General features: G+C 44.4%; 1 protein-coding gene across 1 annotated transcript; it reads left to right on the forward strand.

The window, feature by feature from the left end:
- Nucleotides 1–8,240: 8,240 nt before the first annotated feature.
- Nucleotides 8,241–13,133, forward strand: LOC123368622 (olfactory receptor class A-like protein 1). Its single transcript, XM_045013557.1, has 2 exons — nt 8,241–8,379; nt 12,048–13,133. Exon 2 carries the CDS (start codon nt 12,091–12,093, stop codon nt 13,042–13,044), a length of 954 nt encoding a protein of 317 aa, XP_044869492.1. The 5' UTR covers nt 8,241–8,379; nt 12,048–12,090; the 3' UTR covers nt 13,045–13,133.
- Nucleotides 13,134–13,645: the final 512 nt, after the last annotated feature.

The raw sequence follows: 13,645 nt of genomic DNA on the forward strand, positions 1-13,645 counted from the left end.
GAATTACGACTGGGTTGAAATGTCTCGTGCATCCATGTGGGGGAGCAACAGACCAAGCAATCTCACTGGTAGGAAGGTCATGGGTATGCCAAACTGCAAAGAAATCATCACACTGACTGGATGTGATAGATAGATGTAGCTTGCATTTGGATTCAGGGTCACTTCACAAGCTTTGAGGACATCTGTTTTAAGAATTAATTAATCCTATACCATTGAAAGAATCTGAGAGAAATCATAGGAAAAGATGTGCAACACTGTGTTTGTTTAGACTTGAATCACGACCAAAGTTATTTACTTCTCAAGAGCCTGCAGCTTTGTCCAGGGTATAGAATGCATTGTTAGCCAAATACAGATTTGGGTTGGTATTTTTATCTTTGGTTCTCTGACTCAGTTTATATTTTATTATCGGGGGTTTGTCCAACTGTAGCTCAGTCAGAGAGAATTTTCCTTTTGCTACTCTTTGCTTTTACTTACAGTTTTGCCTACACTTGAGCTTGTTTTTGTTTTAAATATCCCACCATTGCAGCTCACAAATATGTAAGTATCCTGCAAATGAAATCATCCTCCCAACACTCCTGTGCGCTACAGAAGTATTATCAGCATCCCAATTTTTGAAATCTCAGAATAAATGTCTTGCAGAGCTGGGAACAGAATCTGCCTCTTCTGAATCAGGGTCCAATACCTTAACCATCAGACCATCCTCCTTCTCTCTTGATGATGGTTCACATTTTTAATCTTGTATCTGAATGTCTCTTCTATTGTCTCCCACTCAGTCCCTTACCCCAGAGGGAGACAAGAATAATTCCATTCGGTCATGTTACTCTTGCGAACCAAAGCCTGACCATTTGTTAGCAGTCGGAACATTATAACAAACTCTTGCTATGAGCATAAAGAACAGTAGCAAGTATAATAATCATTGTTAGATTAGCCATAACAATAATGAAAATTCTTCATGTTGACAGAGGCCAGTACAGTTTTCAGCCCAAACCGTGTATCCTTCAGAGTAAATGCTGTGGGTACAGCCATACGATCAGCTGCACCTTGTCAAACCCTAATTCCCATCATCATGATTTAGCTTGCAAAACCAACAGCATATGCCCTTGAGTGAATTCACTGCCACGAACTATCTGGAGCCATCATGTAAAAGTACTAATGGTCTCCAATGTAAATCCTGCTTCATTTCTTAATCAACACCCTGCTGCTCCTAGTGGGACACTCTGTGGCCACAGTTCAACATAAATACTGGAAAAAACCAGTACATATTTTTTTTTCTTGAACATACTTTCGCAGAAAGGTTAAAAAGAATTTGCACAGGATCAGGCATAGCCTATTCTGTTTCTGTTGTGTTATCAGTTGCTTATTCTTATTGGTCCCATTATATGTTGTCTTATTTGGAGCTGATCATGTTACAGGGTATTTGTTTTCAGGGAAACCCTTGAAATTTAAGATGCCCTGTGTAACAAGGATCTGACGTACAGTGCTAATAAGAAACCGAGGGGGCCTGATTCATGACTGCCTTGCACCTTGTCTTGTCATTTATACCAGTTCAACATGCTACCAAATCTGAATGGTACCATTTTAAATCCACTCTGCCTCCACTTTCCATTGGGATAAAGATGCAGGGAAATAGTGAGTTGGGGTCTGAAAACTCATTTCCTGGCTCCAGCCACGTGATCTGGGCCAGGGCTCTAAAGACTAAGTCATCTGTCACATACAGCCACCACTAATGTTACATACACATTTTTGTGTTTTCTGAAGTTCTAAAGTGAGATGTTGTAGACAAAGCAGTGACTCGGTAGTTTCTATCTAAAACTTTGTGACGTGAGACAAACCTGTCACCCTAAGGAAACAATGAAATGTTATGGGTGGGGGTGGAGGGAGTTTGTTTTATTTTTGTTTTTAAGGATTTTTTTTATTATTTAAAACTTTTCTCAGTGGAACATGCAGCGTCCAGCAGGATAAACTTGTTCTAATCAGCAAAGAAAAAAAGAAAGTATCCTGAGAGGCAGATACCAAATCTTCCTGCTGACAAAGCATCCAGTCATGTATAAGACCACAATATAATTCACAACTCCCATTAAGTTTTGCATCATCTATGTGTTATCCCTTTTCTTAAATAAATCAGATAGGAGAAGTGACTCTCCCAATGTTACATTCAATACCAGAGACAGGAATATAACTCAAATCCTAATGACGTTTCTGACATTTCAATAAATTGCAAAAACCAGTACTGTATATGAATGCCAGTATTGTAACCACAGTGTTGAGAGGTATCATCTTGCTGGTGTCAATGTGATCAGGGCAGAGGTCAATTTAAAATAGTGGGTTGGAGGTTCACTCTCCCGTCGGGAAGGAGAAGAAATAAATAGACGTGGTGACATTGAAATATGGATGTGAGGTAATTTCTGTCTTCAAAGGCATATGCAGGCTCTTCACAGGTGCTGATCTACATGCTGCATTTAGCAAAATGTCTACAGATTCCCCGTAAACCACTTTGACACATCTTCCTTTTGCTAATTGGGCACTAATCCATATAATTGTTAGTGGTCGTTTGGACGAATGCAAGTTGACAGGTGATTCTTTCATATAAATGTGTTACAATTGTAGGCTCTTGTGTATTGCTGTGTGTGCTCTCTATTACAGTGTTAGGTTTGGAATGTGTTCCCATTCCTAGAGGGGGAAGCACCTATAAATTCTCAGTCTCAGCTGATCACTTATTCCAGACTCCTGAGCTATTTAAAATCCCTAATTTTCAAAAAATGAGGGATTAAAACCTTTCAGTTGACACGGAGTTTATACACTGTCCTTTTGTAGATGGATACCAGCCTCAAATGAGCCGCTTCAGCCCTATTATGTAGCCTATGAATAAAAGTTTTCTAAATCATGCATCTTTGTTTCAAGAAACCTGCAGAGCTTTGATCCTAGCCCATAACATGGAGATGGCGCTAAAAGGCCCCTTTTAGATCTTTTCCATCTCTAATTTTTAGAATTCCAGGTTATCCATCATATCATCCCACACTGCCAGTACTTACTGATGGTGCTCCAATCCATCGATGTATATTATAAACAGATTGCACTTGATACAGTGTTATATTTTATATCGTCTGGATAACTCTCCAGAAGACACAGGAGGTTTTGGTAAGTCAGGTTGACAAGTAAATAATATTTAATATGTGCCTGATTTGACTTTACATTTTATCAAGAAGGCAATGGCAAGTGATTGTCAGTGAGAAAGAAGGGAGACACGTAGTGATAAAAAGGCTTGCTATGTTTGTGTACGGTATGCGGATTATATTTAATGAATATGTGCAAAGTGAGCATAATGGCAGTTGACCTCGATCATGGCTTGGAAACTAAAATAGACACTGGTCTAAATTTTGACATAAGTTTTCAGACTTTAACTTTAATCCTGCGTCAAAAGGATTCCTTGTTGCGTGAGCTGATAATGGTGAATGCATTCAGAAAAAGTTGCCTGCTTTTGGACAGAGCATCACCTGAGGCTTAAAATTGCCTCAGAAGATGTACACAAATAGCACTTTGTTTTCCTTACTGTTCCCATTCAGTTTCACTGCAGGCAACAGGCATGAGCCTTCAGAACCTCTGAATGAAGCATGGAGAATCCAGCAGAAACTGAAGAAGCCTGGTCTCTGTCTCCTGCTGCTGCGCGTGAGTGTTTTTGTTTTCGTGTTGACAACGTGACATGGACGGATCCCCTCTATGCCTCAGATAGACCAGCTGCAGATGAGGGTTTGTTTGTTTGGTTCCTGATATGCTCTTTTTCCTGTTTATAATCATGGCCACTGACAAAAAGGTTCTATTGAGAATGAGGTCAGCAGTTCAGAGTAGAATCCCGTGGATACACTTTCACGTGTATTGGAGTGAAGATAAAACAGCATGTTCATGACTGTAGAATTCACTCCCATGATCTATCCTATTTAGAAAATACCAGAGGCTTAATGCATTTAATCATTGCATGGCCGCCTTCTGGGTTGTACTCATGCTGTGACAAATTTTAGGCTTAGGCATCACTGGGGCTTACAAACAATGCTGTTACACATAGGAAACAATGTATATCCTGGCCCGTGTGCACCTGAGGACAATGATGGGATGAGTCAACATGTTTATTATTCACCACCTCAGTGATCAGGGATTATTGAGCTCTGGTCAGACAATGAAAACACACAGAAATTATTCTGTGTTCTGAGTAGCGACTGCTGAGAGACCAGCAATTGTTTGTTTTCCCCCCTTGACCCAAAAGTAAATTCATCTCCTCTTTAGAATGTTAGCTTTTACCTGGATCTTAGGTCAGAGTCTGGCACAAAGCACAGCCCTTTCCCCTCTAGATACTCCTGACTGTCAGTAGAGGGACAGGGAGTGAGAGGTGGGATAGATCCTGTGCCCATCACTCACTGGCCAGGTATGAGGGGTGAAGACAGTAAGCTGCATCCTTTCAAAGGCTGTGGCATCTTAACCCCAACACTCAACCTCCTCTCCAAGAGCAGGAAGAGCGCGGTGGAGGGACGTGTACCTCAGAGCAGCGTTGGTGGCACGGTGCCTTCTCCGGCTACTGCTGGGATGGTGCAACTCATAGACCACCATTTGCTCAGGGTTGTGCCTAAAGGTACAATCTACCCCAAAATGTTTTGGATTCTGCCCCTTGCTGGCTTTATGGAGCTCATACAACAGTTCCTCTCTCTGGCCCTCCTGCTGGGACTAGTGAAAGTGCTGCCAAGAGCCATGTTTCAAGTAGCTCACGTGATCCTCTGTTAGGAATACAGCATTGACTGACCTGAATTGTCCTTGCCTGTGGGTTGACATCATTTACATCTTCCTGGCCACTGAGATGCTTCCCCAGCTCTGCTGCTCTCCAAGGCAGTGGGGGAGCTTCCATGAAGAAAGTTAAAGAACTAATTTTTTAAGCTCCTCATTCTTCACTTCTTACCCTAGTGCAGACAACATTCAGATTTCATGAGCTTCTCCCTCCCCAGATGCACAACATCAAGTTCTGCTTTATTATGGAGCCATAATTAGCCCCTGGAGAAGGCATCTACTTAAACCTCCATAATTAGTACTTAATTTCTCTAAAGCTAATGAAAGGCCCTTTTAGGTTCCTAATTGGCTGCTACCTCCTATTAGCATTCACTTTGAGCATGAATTACCAACTTGGGAAATAAGTTATTTTCACAGGAGTAATGCAGTGATTGGGGACGTGAGCAGCTTATCAACACAGAAGTGGGATGGGAGGGTGTCTTGGACCGCTGGCCAAATACGTTTCACCCACGTTGCAGCTGCGGAATGTAAACTAAATCTGCTGCCAAGTGTTGCTCGAGTTGGAACAGTCTAGGGACAAACCCAAACAGGCTGTGTTCAGGGTGCAGGGCACTATCTGAGTACTGTAAGCTCCATGTGGCAGGTATTTGTATCATGCCAGTGCCATTTTTAATGACATCCTTGGTTAGGCCCATAGGTGGGGACTCCAGATGTAATATCATGAGCCTTTCCCATTTGAGATAAAGGACCAGGACCAGAGGTAGGGGCAGACCCATAAACCTATATATACCAATGCAGTGAGGCACTGAGAGGCCATACTGACCATCAAGCCTCCGTCTTGTCTTGCCAAGTTTCCCATCTACTAGCCTCAGAGAAGTCAACCATCTCTCGTATGGGTCAACTACCAATTCCCATCCATAGGAAATCTTGAGTGTTTGGGTTTTTTAAAAAAAAAAAATATCCTGCAAAAAAAATGTTTTTTGTAAGAAACTGAGAGGCATCAACATTTTTACTGCAAAAAGGTTGACCAAACTGGGGGAGGGAAAGTTTTTTGCTCAGCTCTAATAGTTATCTTTGGACATGCAGCTATCTGAGGACAGACAGCCTTTGGCTTTCCAGTTATACCAATGAATAAGAGAAGATGCAACGATAATTGACAAGTTTAAAAATAATTTTTTAATTCAAAATTGGCACTAATGTGTATTTCCTTCCTGTACTGTCCTGTCTTTGTTGACCAGATGAAAATTAATGGTTCCTTATGGCACTTCTTTTAAAAATACTCAAAAATCCTGAGACCTAACTGACATTTCCTGTGACTGTAGAGAACAACACTACCAGATTGGCTACATAATCTCTATGCCACATGCCTTTAACACCCTACTTTATAAAGCACTTTGAGATGCCTGGAGCTTTAAAGGTACTAGAGGAAAAACAAACTTTCCCATATTCAGTATCCCTACTGTTTCAGGGCAGACTATGGTATGGATTTCTGATGGATGCAAACACATACACTGAAAACTATTTTGGCATATTGCGCAAGAGTTTGAACACTTAAATGAATGTTAGAATTTCTCCAGCAAGGATAATTTTGAATAATTCTATATGAAATATTCTCATTGAACATCTTGGAGACTTTACTCAAGCTTCAGTGAAACTTAAATGCACTGATTCATATTACAAAGGTATCTTGCAAAAACCAGACAAACAACTGTGCAAGCTTTTACTGTTCTTTACAGACAAGTGTCTCTCTTACGTGTAAGGGCATGCTCCAGGAAGATGGGCCTCTCTGTGAAAACAGAGTTGCATCAGAAGAGACTCTGTCTAGATTTATTTAGAGACCTAATTAAGCTCTAGAGTAAATGTACCATTGAACAGCTTAATTAGCAGTATGTTTATTAGGAGCTAATTACATAATCCCTAAGCATTTTTTAAAATTAATGATTGCCACTTAGTCCACAGAATCTAATTGACCAAGGTTAAGGAGAACATGCAAAATCTGCTGTAGAGTCCTTTTGCTAATAGAGTTAATCATTTACTGTTACTTTCATTCTACAAACAGGGACCTGGAAAGAGCTGCTTATCCAACAGAAATTCACAGTTGCATCCCACATAGACACAGAGGTGTCCCCAGAAAGGAAAAATGTCCTCCAATTCATAGCATATGGAAGCAATGGACAAACCAATTCAGATAAAGTAATTTTCTCCTGGCTTTCACCATTTTGAGTCTGCACACTGAAGAATAAAGTCTTTGTGCCTCAGCATCGTCTCGCCTAGGAATCCAAAGGCCACATCAGAAGGTTTAAACACGGATCTCCCATAAGATATCACGGTGAATTAATGCTGAGACACTATGGGTAGGAACAGCTATGATTAAGGATGAAAGTAATGCCTAATTTTCCTATTAATTCTTCCAAAGCATAGTCTGTTTTTATACCTAAAGTGGAACCTAAGAGTCTGGACTAAGTCTCAGGCTAGTTTGAATTATTTTTGTGTAACATCAAAAGCCACCTGTTGAAAGGATTACAGGAAGATTGTTTTTCAGGTGCTGTCTCTTCTAATTCTGACACCACTTCTCCTGCTAGTCCTTTGACTAACATCTATTAGCAGCAGGGGCGGCTCCAGGCCCCAGCAAGCCAAGCGCGTGCTTGGGGCGGCAAGCCGCGGGGGAGAGGGGGGGGAACCTCTGCTGGTCGCCGCGAGGGAGGCAGGCAGGCTGTCTTTCGGGATGTCCGCCAAAGCTGCGGGACCAGCGGACCCTCCACAGGCAAGCTGCCGAAGGCAGCCTGCCTGCCGTGCTTGGGGCGGCAAAATGCCTAGAGCCGCCCCTGCAGTTTAAACAAGACTTCCATGCCCATGATGGCTTGCAGAATCTCCTTTTGTGTTCCTGCTGGAGAACATGGTGTCAGTCAGTCTCCTCCCTGTCAGGGCCGGCTCCATGCACCAGTGGAGGAAGCATGTGCCTGGTGCCGCACATGCTAAGGGGCGGCATTCTGTCCATTCTTGGGGCGGCACAGTCCGGGCAGCTTTTTCTTGGGGCGGCAAAAATGGTAGAGCCAGCCCTGCTCCCTTTTCTGGGCTTTGTTCTATGGTTTCACTCAGTACATGAGGGGGAATCTTGAAATGTCCATGCCTCTGATTCTCACCATGCCAGTCTATGCTGGTGCACAGAATTGTGATCTGTATAAGCAAAAGCACAAAGGCATGGAATTAAAAGTAGCTATGTAAAGACTAAGAGACCTATAGCTCTATTGCTATAACTCACAAACACTGCATCTCTATGCCTGGGCTTTTGCCAGTACGCTGAAGATTTACATGCGACTTTCGATGTTTTCATATTCTAATTTAGACTGTCCAACTGTATCATGTTGTTTCAAGAAGAGCAGACTTCTGCATTCCCATTCTGGCCATCCCACAGCCCATGCATGTCTACTAGGGAATCTATGGGATTAATCTCAAGCACATAACTCCCAGCTGAATTACACACCAGCAGCGAGGGGAAGTATAAAGAGAAATCTGTCTGGTTCCAGCTTCAGTCTCACTGCTGGAACTCATGAGAAAGAAGGGACAAGATTGCAACAAGAAGTCTTGAATCGTTTCCTGCAGACACAGGTATTGTAGAATAATTTTAAATATTGCCTTTTTCATTGAACATGCTGTTTGACTGGTAACTGTTGCCCCGGCTTTGTTTTCAGTGTCTATTTCCCCTTAGTAGTCTATTTTAATTTAAAGGGCATTGACCATTTTGAATAATGTTTTTACATAGGAAATATTTTATTGGCTTATTCTTATAAAAATTAGGGCCTGGTCATGCTTGGGTGGTAAGTACTCTCAGTTCTCACTGACTTTAACACAAGGTGAGGAAATTCAAGCACTTTTTGATTGGGCCTTTAAAAGCAGACCTAAGATAAGGAAAAATGTATATCCACTTTCTTGTGGGAGGGTAATAACGCCTTTCACCAAAGAGAGGCAAACCAGGTCTGTACTTCTTGGAAGTTCAAAAACAGACGTGTATTCATCTTTCCAATAATGGTAAAATAACTGCTTTTGTCTCATTATTTCTTTACCAATAATCTGTAAAATGCACTTTGATGGAAAGGAACCTTGGCTGTGTAGGTAAAGCAATGCCCTCTTGTAATAATAAAATATTACCGTATTGTTCCGAGTATAGGCCGCTCCTGATTATAAGCCGCACCCTTAAAGTTTGGTGCTATTTTAAAAAAATTAAATTTTTAACTTTTTTTAACTTAAAATATGTGGCGGGAGCCGGACGGCCAGAGCCAGGTAGCTGGCCGGCCAGAGTAGGGCAGCCGGGAAGGGATGCGGGGCCGGGGCCGGAGCCAGGCGGCGGGGGATGGGCGATGCGGCGCCGGGCGGTGGGGGACGCGCGGCCAGGGCCGGCGCCGGGTGGTGCGAGGCCAGGCAGGGCTGCCCAGAGAATTCCGGGGGCCCGGGGTCTTCGGCGGGGGAGGGGGGGCTTCCATTCTGGGACCTGCCGCCGAAGTGTCCCGAAGACCTGCCGCGGGGCGCCCCCGCCGCCGAATTACTGCCGAAGCGGGACCCGCCACTGAAGTGCAGCGCGGTCTTCGGCGGTAATTCGGCGGCGAGAGGCCCCGCCGCGGGTCTTCTGGGCACTTCGGTGGCGGGTCCTGGAATGGAAGGGCCCCCCGCCGCCAAATTACCGCCGAAGACCGGGCTGAACTTCGGCAGCGGGTCCTCCTTGGGCGGTAACTCGCCAGTGGGGGGTCCTTCCGCCCCGGAGTGGAAGGACCCCACCCCCCCCGCAGGCGAAGACCAGGAGCAGAAGCAGCTCCTGCGCCCGGCCCCGCAAGAGTTTTCCGGGCCCCCCGGAACGAGTGAAGGACACCGCTCCGGGGCCCCCGAAAAACTCTCGTGGGGGCCCCTGCTGGGCCCCGGGGGCAAATTGCCCCCTTTGCTCCCCCCCCCCCCCCGCGGCCCTGAGGCCGGGGCCCGCGGAGGCGGGTACACGGGGCTGGAGCCGGGCAGCGGGGGAGGCGGGGACGCAGCCGGGGTGGAGCCGGGCGGCAGGGGAGGCGGGGACGCAGCCGGGGTGGAGCCGGGCGGCAGGGGAGGCGGGGATGTGGCCGGCGGAGGCAGGTACGTGGGCCTGGGGCCGGAGCGGGGCGGGGACGCGCCCGGGGCTGGAGCCGGGCGGCGCGAGGCCAGGGCCGGTGGAGGCGAGTACGCGGGGCCGGGGCCGGGTGGTGGGGGAGGCGGGGACACTGCTGGGGCAGCCTAGAGCGCTCTGATTCCCGGCCGCGGCTGGGATTGAAAGCGCTCTGGGCTCCCCGCCGTGGCGGGCAGCCCAGAGCGCTCTGATTCCCCGCCGCGCTGGGATTGAAAGCGCTCTGGGCTCCCCGCCGCAGCGGGCAGCCCAGAGCGCTCTGATTCCCCGCCGCGGCTGGGATTGAAAGCGCTCTGGGCTCCCCGCCGCGGCGGGCAGCCCAGAGCGCTCTGATTCCTGGCCGCGGCTGGGATTTGAAGTATTTTTATTGTTTTTTTTTTCAAGTTCCTGATTATAGGCCGCACCCCTAATTTAAAGACTTAAATTAGGGGAAAAAAGTGCGGCCTATACTCAGGACAATACGGTACTTTGTTAATGTTGTGGGAGTCTCCAAATAAGAAGGTCCTAAATATATCTTCTTTATTGAGAAACAAGAATCATTAGAAGTACAGTATTCCTGGACATAAAGAACACCACCCCTGGCATATGGTTTTTATGAGATGCTCAGTATACTCATCAGTGTGCTGCAAGGTACCTGCTTCTAAATGGCCAATGACCCAAACACACAAGGTATGTGTGTATGCAAACTTTTGAAGTATTTTTCAAATGCCATTTTTTCGCAAGTTCTGTGTTTTACTTTTTTGCAATCTGTTGAATTAACTGAAAATCACTGTTACAAAACCTATTGCCCCTGGGGATCTGAACACCCTCAGCAGCTTGTGTGCTATCTCTGCTGTAGTTGCTCCATCTCCGGAATTAACCTTTTCTAAATTGACATTGCTGGAGCTAGGAACACAGGCAGATGTATTAAAATTGTGCATTTCATGCTGAAACTGGACTAGGAGCATTGGAATAATCTGGGGATTTGTTTGTTTGTTTTTTCTGATGACAGTTTTTATGTCTCAGTGAAACTGTGAACAGAAAGCAGGCTTTCATTGCGATGATTTTACAGAGAGTGCATTCTTCTCATATCTGCTTTGGAACTCTTTACCTTACTCATCAGACACTGCATCTTAATCCATAAATACGATCAATTTCAGACAGTGTCTTACAAGTTTTCAGATCTTACAGAATCTAATTGATCACCCACTTCTGAAAATGTTTCATTATGGAGAGAGGGCTTACATGGATGCAAAATCTTTGGCAGCTGTGCAAACAAACTTGCTATCGGCTTGAATGAAAACACTCCTTTGTGCAGAAATTCCTATCGGTATGATTCAGCATGGTCTGGAGGAATGAGTGAAGATGTAGGAGATGGAAGGTTTTCCTGCCTCTATCCCAGACTCACTTTATAGCTATGGACAAGTCATTTCAGCCCTCTGCTTCATTTCCCCATATGTAAAATAAGGACAATAATATTTACCTGCCTCTTTTGGGGGTATTATGTGAATTTAGCTTGTAAAGTGCTATATTTACTTATCAATAATAAGTAGCGTTTATAAACGAATTCAGTGCATAAACACTGTACTGATTGGCACTCTGTAAAGACCTACATATAGATAGCATTAATTAATTTTGCCAGTTGGTATTGTGACCAATAAAAATTAATTCTAACACCTGTTCACTAAGAAAAAGCCTCAGACCACCAACCCTTTTCATATAGGCTGTTGAACAGCCATCAAAGGAGCATATGGAGTACAAGCTTGTGACTGAGCTTGGTACATTTGCTTTTTCAGGATGGTCCTTGGTGCTCTTTCCCTCACAACTTGGACAAGGCTAGTGATACATGAGCCCATTTATTTGATGAGGATCTTTAAGAAGGTCAAAATATATCCTAGCAATCAGTAAGTAATGACACTTCTGAAAATCAGAATCCGGGTTTAAATCCAGAACCTTCAGTACCACAACACAAGCTTTTAACAGCTGAGCTAAAGGAGTAATTTCACTAACTGGTAGCATTAGTAGGTTGTTTTCTTAGATTGGACCAAATGTTAGAAGGCATTAAAGACACACACTTTGCAAGTGTATTATATGACTTGAAACTCCCCGGTTTTTAATGTACATACCATTTTTAATGCACGTCTTTGCTTTGCAGAATATACAGATCCAGTTACCCTCAACCATTTGCAGGATCAGTTATGGAAGCCTGGTTCATCTTTGACATGGTTGGCTTCATTTTATTGGACATGGTGGGGATCCCAGGGAACCTAATCATCCTCTATGCCTTCACCCACATGTTAATATGCCACAGAAAAGTCACGCCCTCTGAAATTATACTGAGCAACCTTGCGCTCTCCAACCTCCTGGTTATCCTGACCCAAGGGATCCCCATCACCCTCAAAACCTTTAGGCTTCAGAACACATACAATGACCTGGTCTGCAAAATTACCCTCCATATTTACTGCATGGGCAGAGCCATGACCATTTGCATCACTTCCCTGCTGGGCTGTTTCCAGTGTATCCTCATTGTCCCATCTCCTTGCAAATGGTTGCGCTTGAGAGAGAACCTGCTGAAAAATCTCTCCTCAGTTATGATTTCCTTTTGGTGCTTCAACCTTTTTGTGTGCAGTACCCACCTGGCTTATTCCTCCTCCCAGGCTGCTGCAAACTCCTCGATCATCAAAAGCTACACAGTGGTGTACAACTTCTGCTGCGTGGTTTTCCCCAGCCGCCTTTTGTACTTAGGAAACGGGGCGGTGTCTGTCACTCGGGACTTGTTCTTCCTGGGAATCATGACTCTTTCCAGCTGCTACCTTCTCTCCATGTTTTATCAGCACGGGAAGCAGGCAAAACATCTGTTGGGGCTGCACACAAAGCACATGGAGATCCAGGCAGCCAAAGCCGTGGTGGCCCTGTTAATCATGTACCTTCTCTGTTTTGGGCTGGATAGCCTCTTCCGGGTCTATACTCTCTGTATGTACCCTGTCTCACTGAGCCTCATTGATGCCCGGATGTTCCTTGATTCCTGCTACTCGGCCATCAGCCCACTGCTGATTATCCTGACCAACAAGAAGGTACAGACAGGTTTGAAATGTTCAACCAAGAGGAGACCGTTACCAGGTGCAGACAGCATCTCACAGTATATCCAATAAGAAACAAAGGGACCAGGTAGCAACTTTCAGGCTTAAGGCTTATTCAGCTTTGTTTTTAATATTACAATTGTTGCTTACACACACACACACACACATACACACACAGCAATTCATACTTCAAGTATCTCAGACCAACAAAACAAAAAACAACAAAAGTAAATTCTCCATGAGACAGAGTGAAAACACAGGGTACAAAAATCTGTATTTGACTGTACACCCAGGTAATAACAAGAGAGGAAGGACGGCCTTGTGATTAAAGCACGACTCGGGAAACCTGGTTTGAGTCCCACTTTAGCCATAGACTTCCCGTGTGAGTAGAGAAAGAAATTAGTTTCCTCCCATCTAAATAAGTACCAAAGTTTCAGTAAATATCCCTGAAAACAGAAGTACATTTTCTGAAATAGTAAAATTGGAAAGTGATGCATGACAATAACTTTGTTGTAAAATAACTTCCAGACTTATTAGATTGTTCCTTGATGCTTTGTAAATGTGCATTTTATCTTCGTATTACATGTCTAAACCCCGGAGAAGGTGTCACAAGCTTAATAGGCATATTTATATTTAATATATGTCACTTATGTATTTTGATGTCTATCAAACA

The sequence above is a fragment of the Mauremys mutica genome, chromosome 4 (genome assembly GCF_020497125.1).
Source record: "Mauremys mutica isolate MM-2020 ecotype Southern chromosome 4, ASM2049712v1, whole genome shotgun sequence".
Classification (NCBI taxonomy): domain Eukaryota; kingdom Metazoa; phylum Chordata; order Testudines; family Geoemydidae; genus Mauremys; species Mauremys mutica.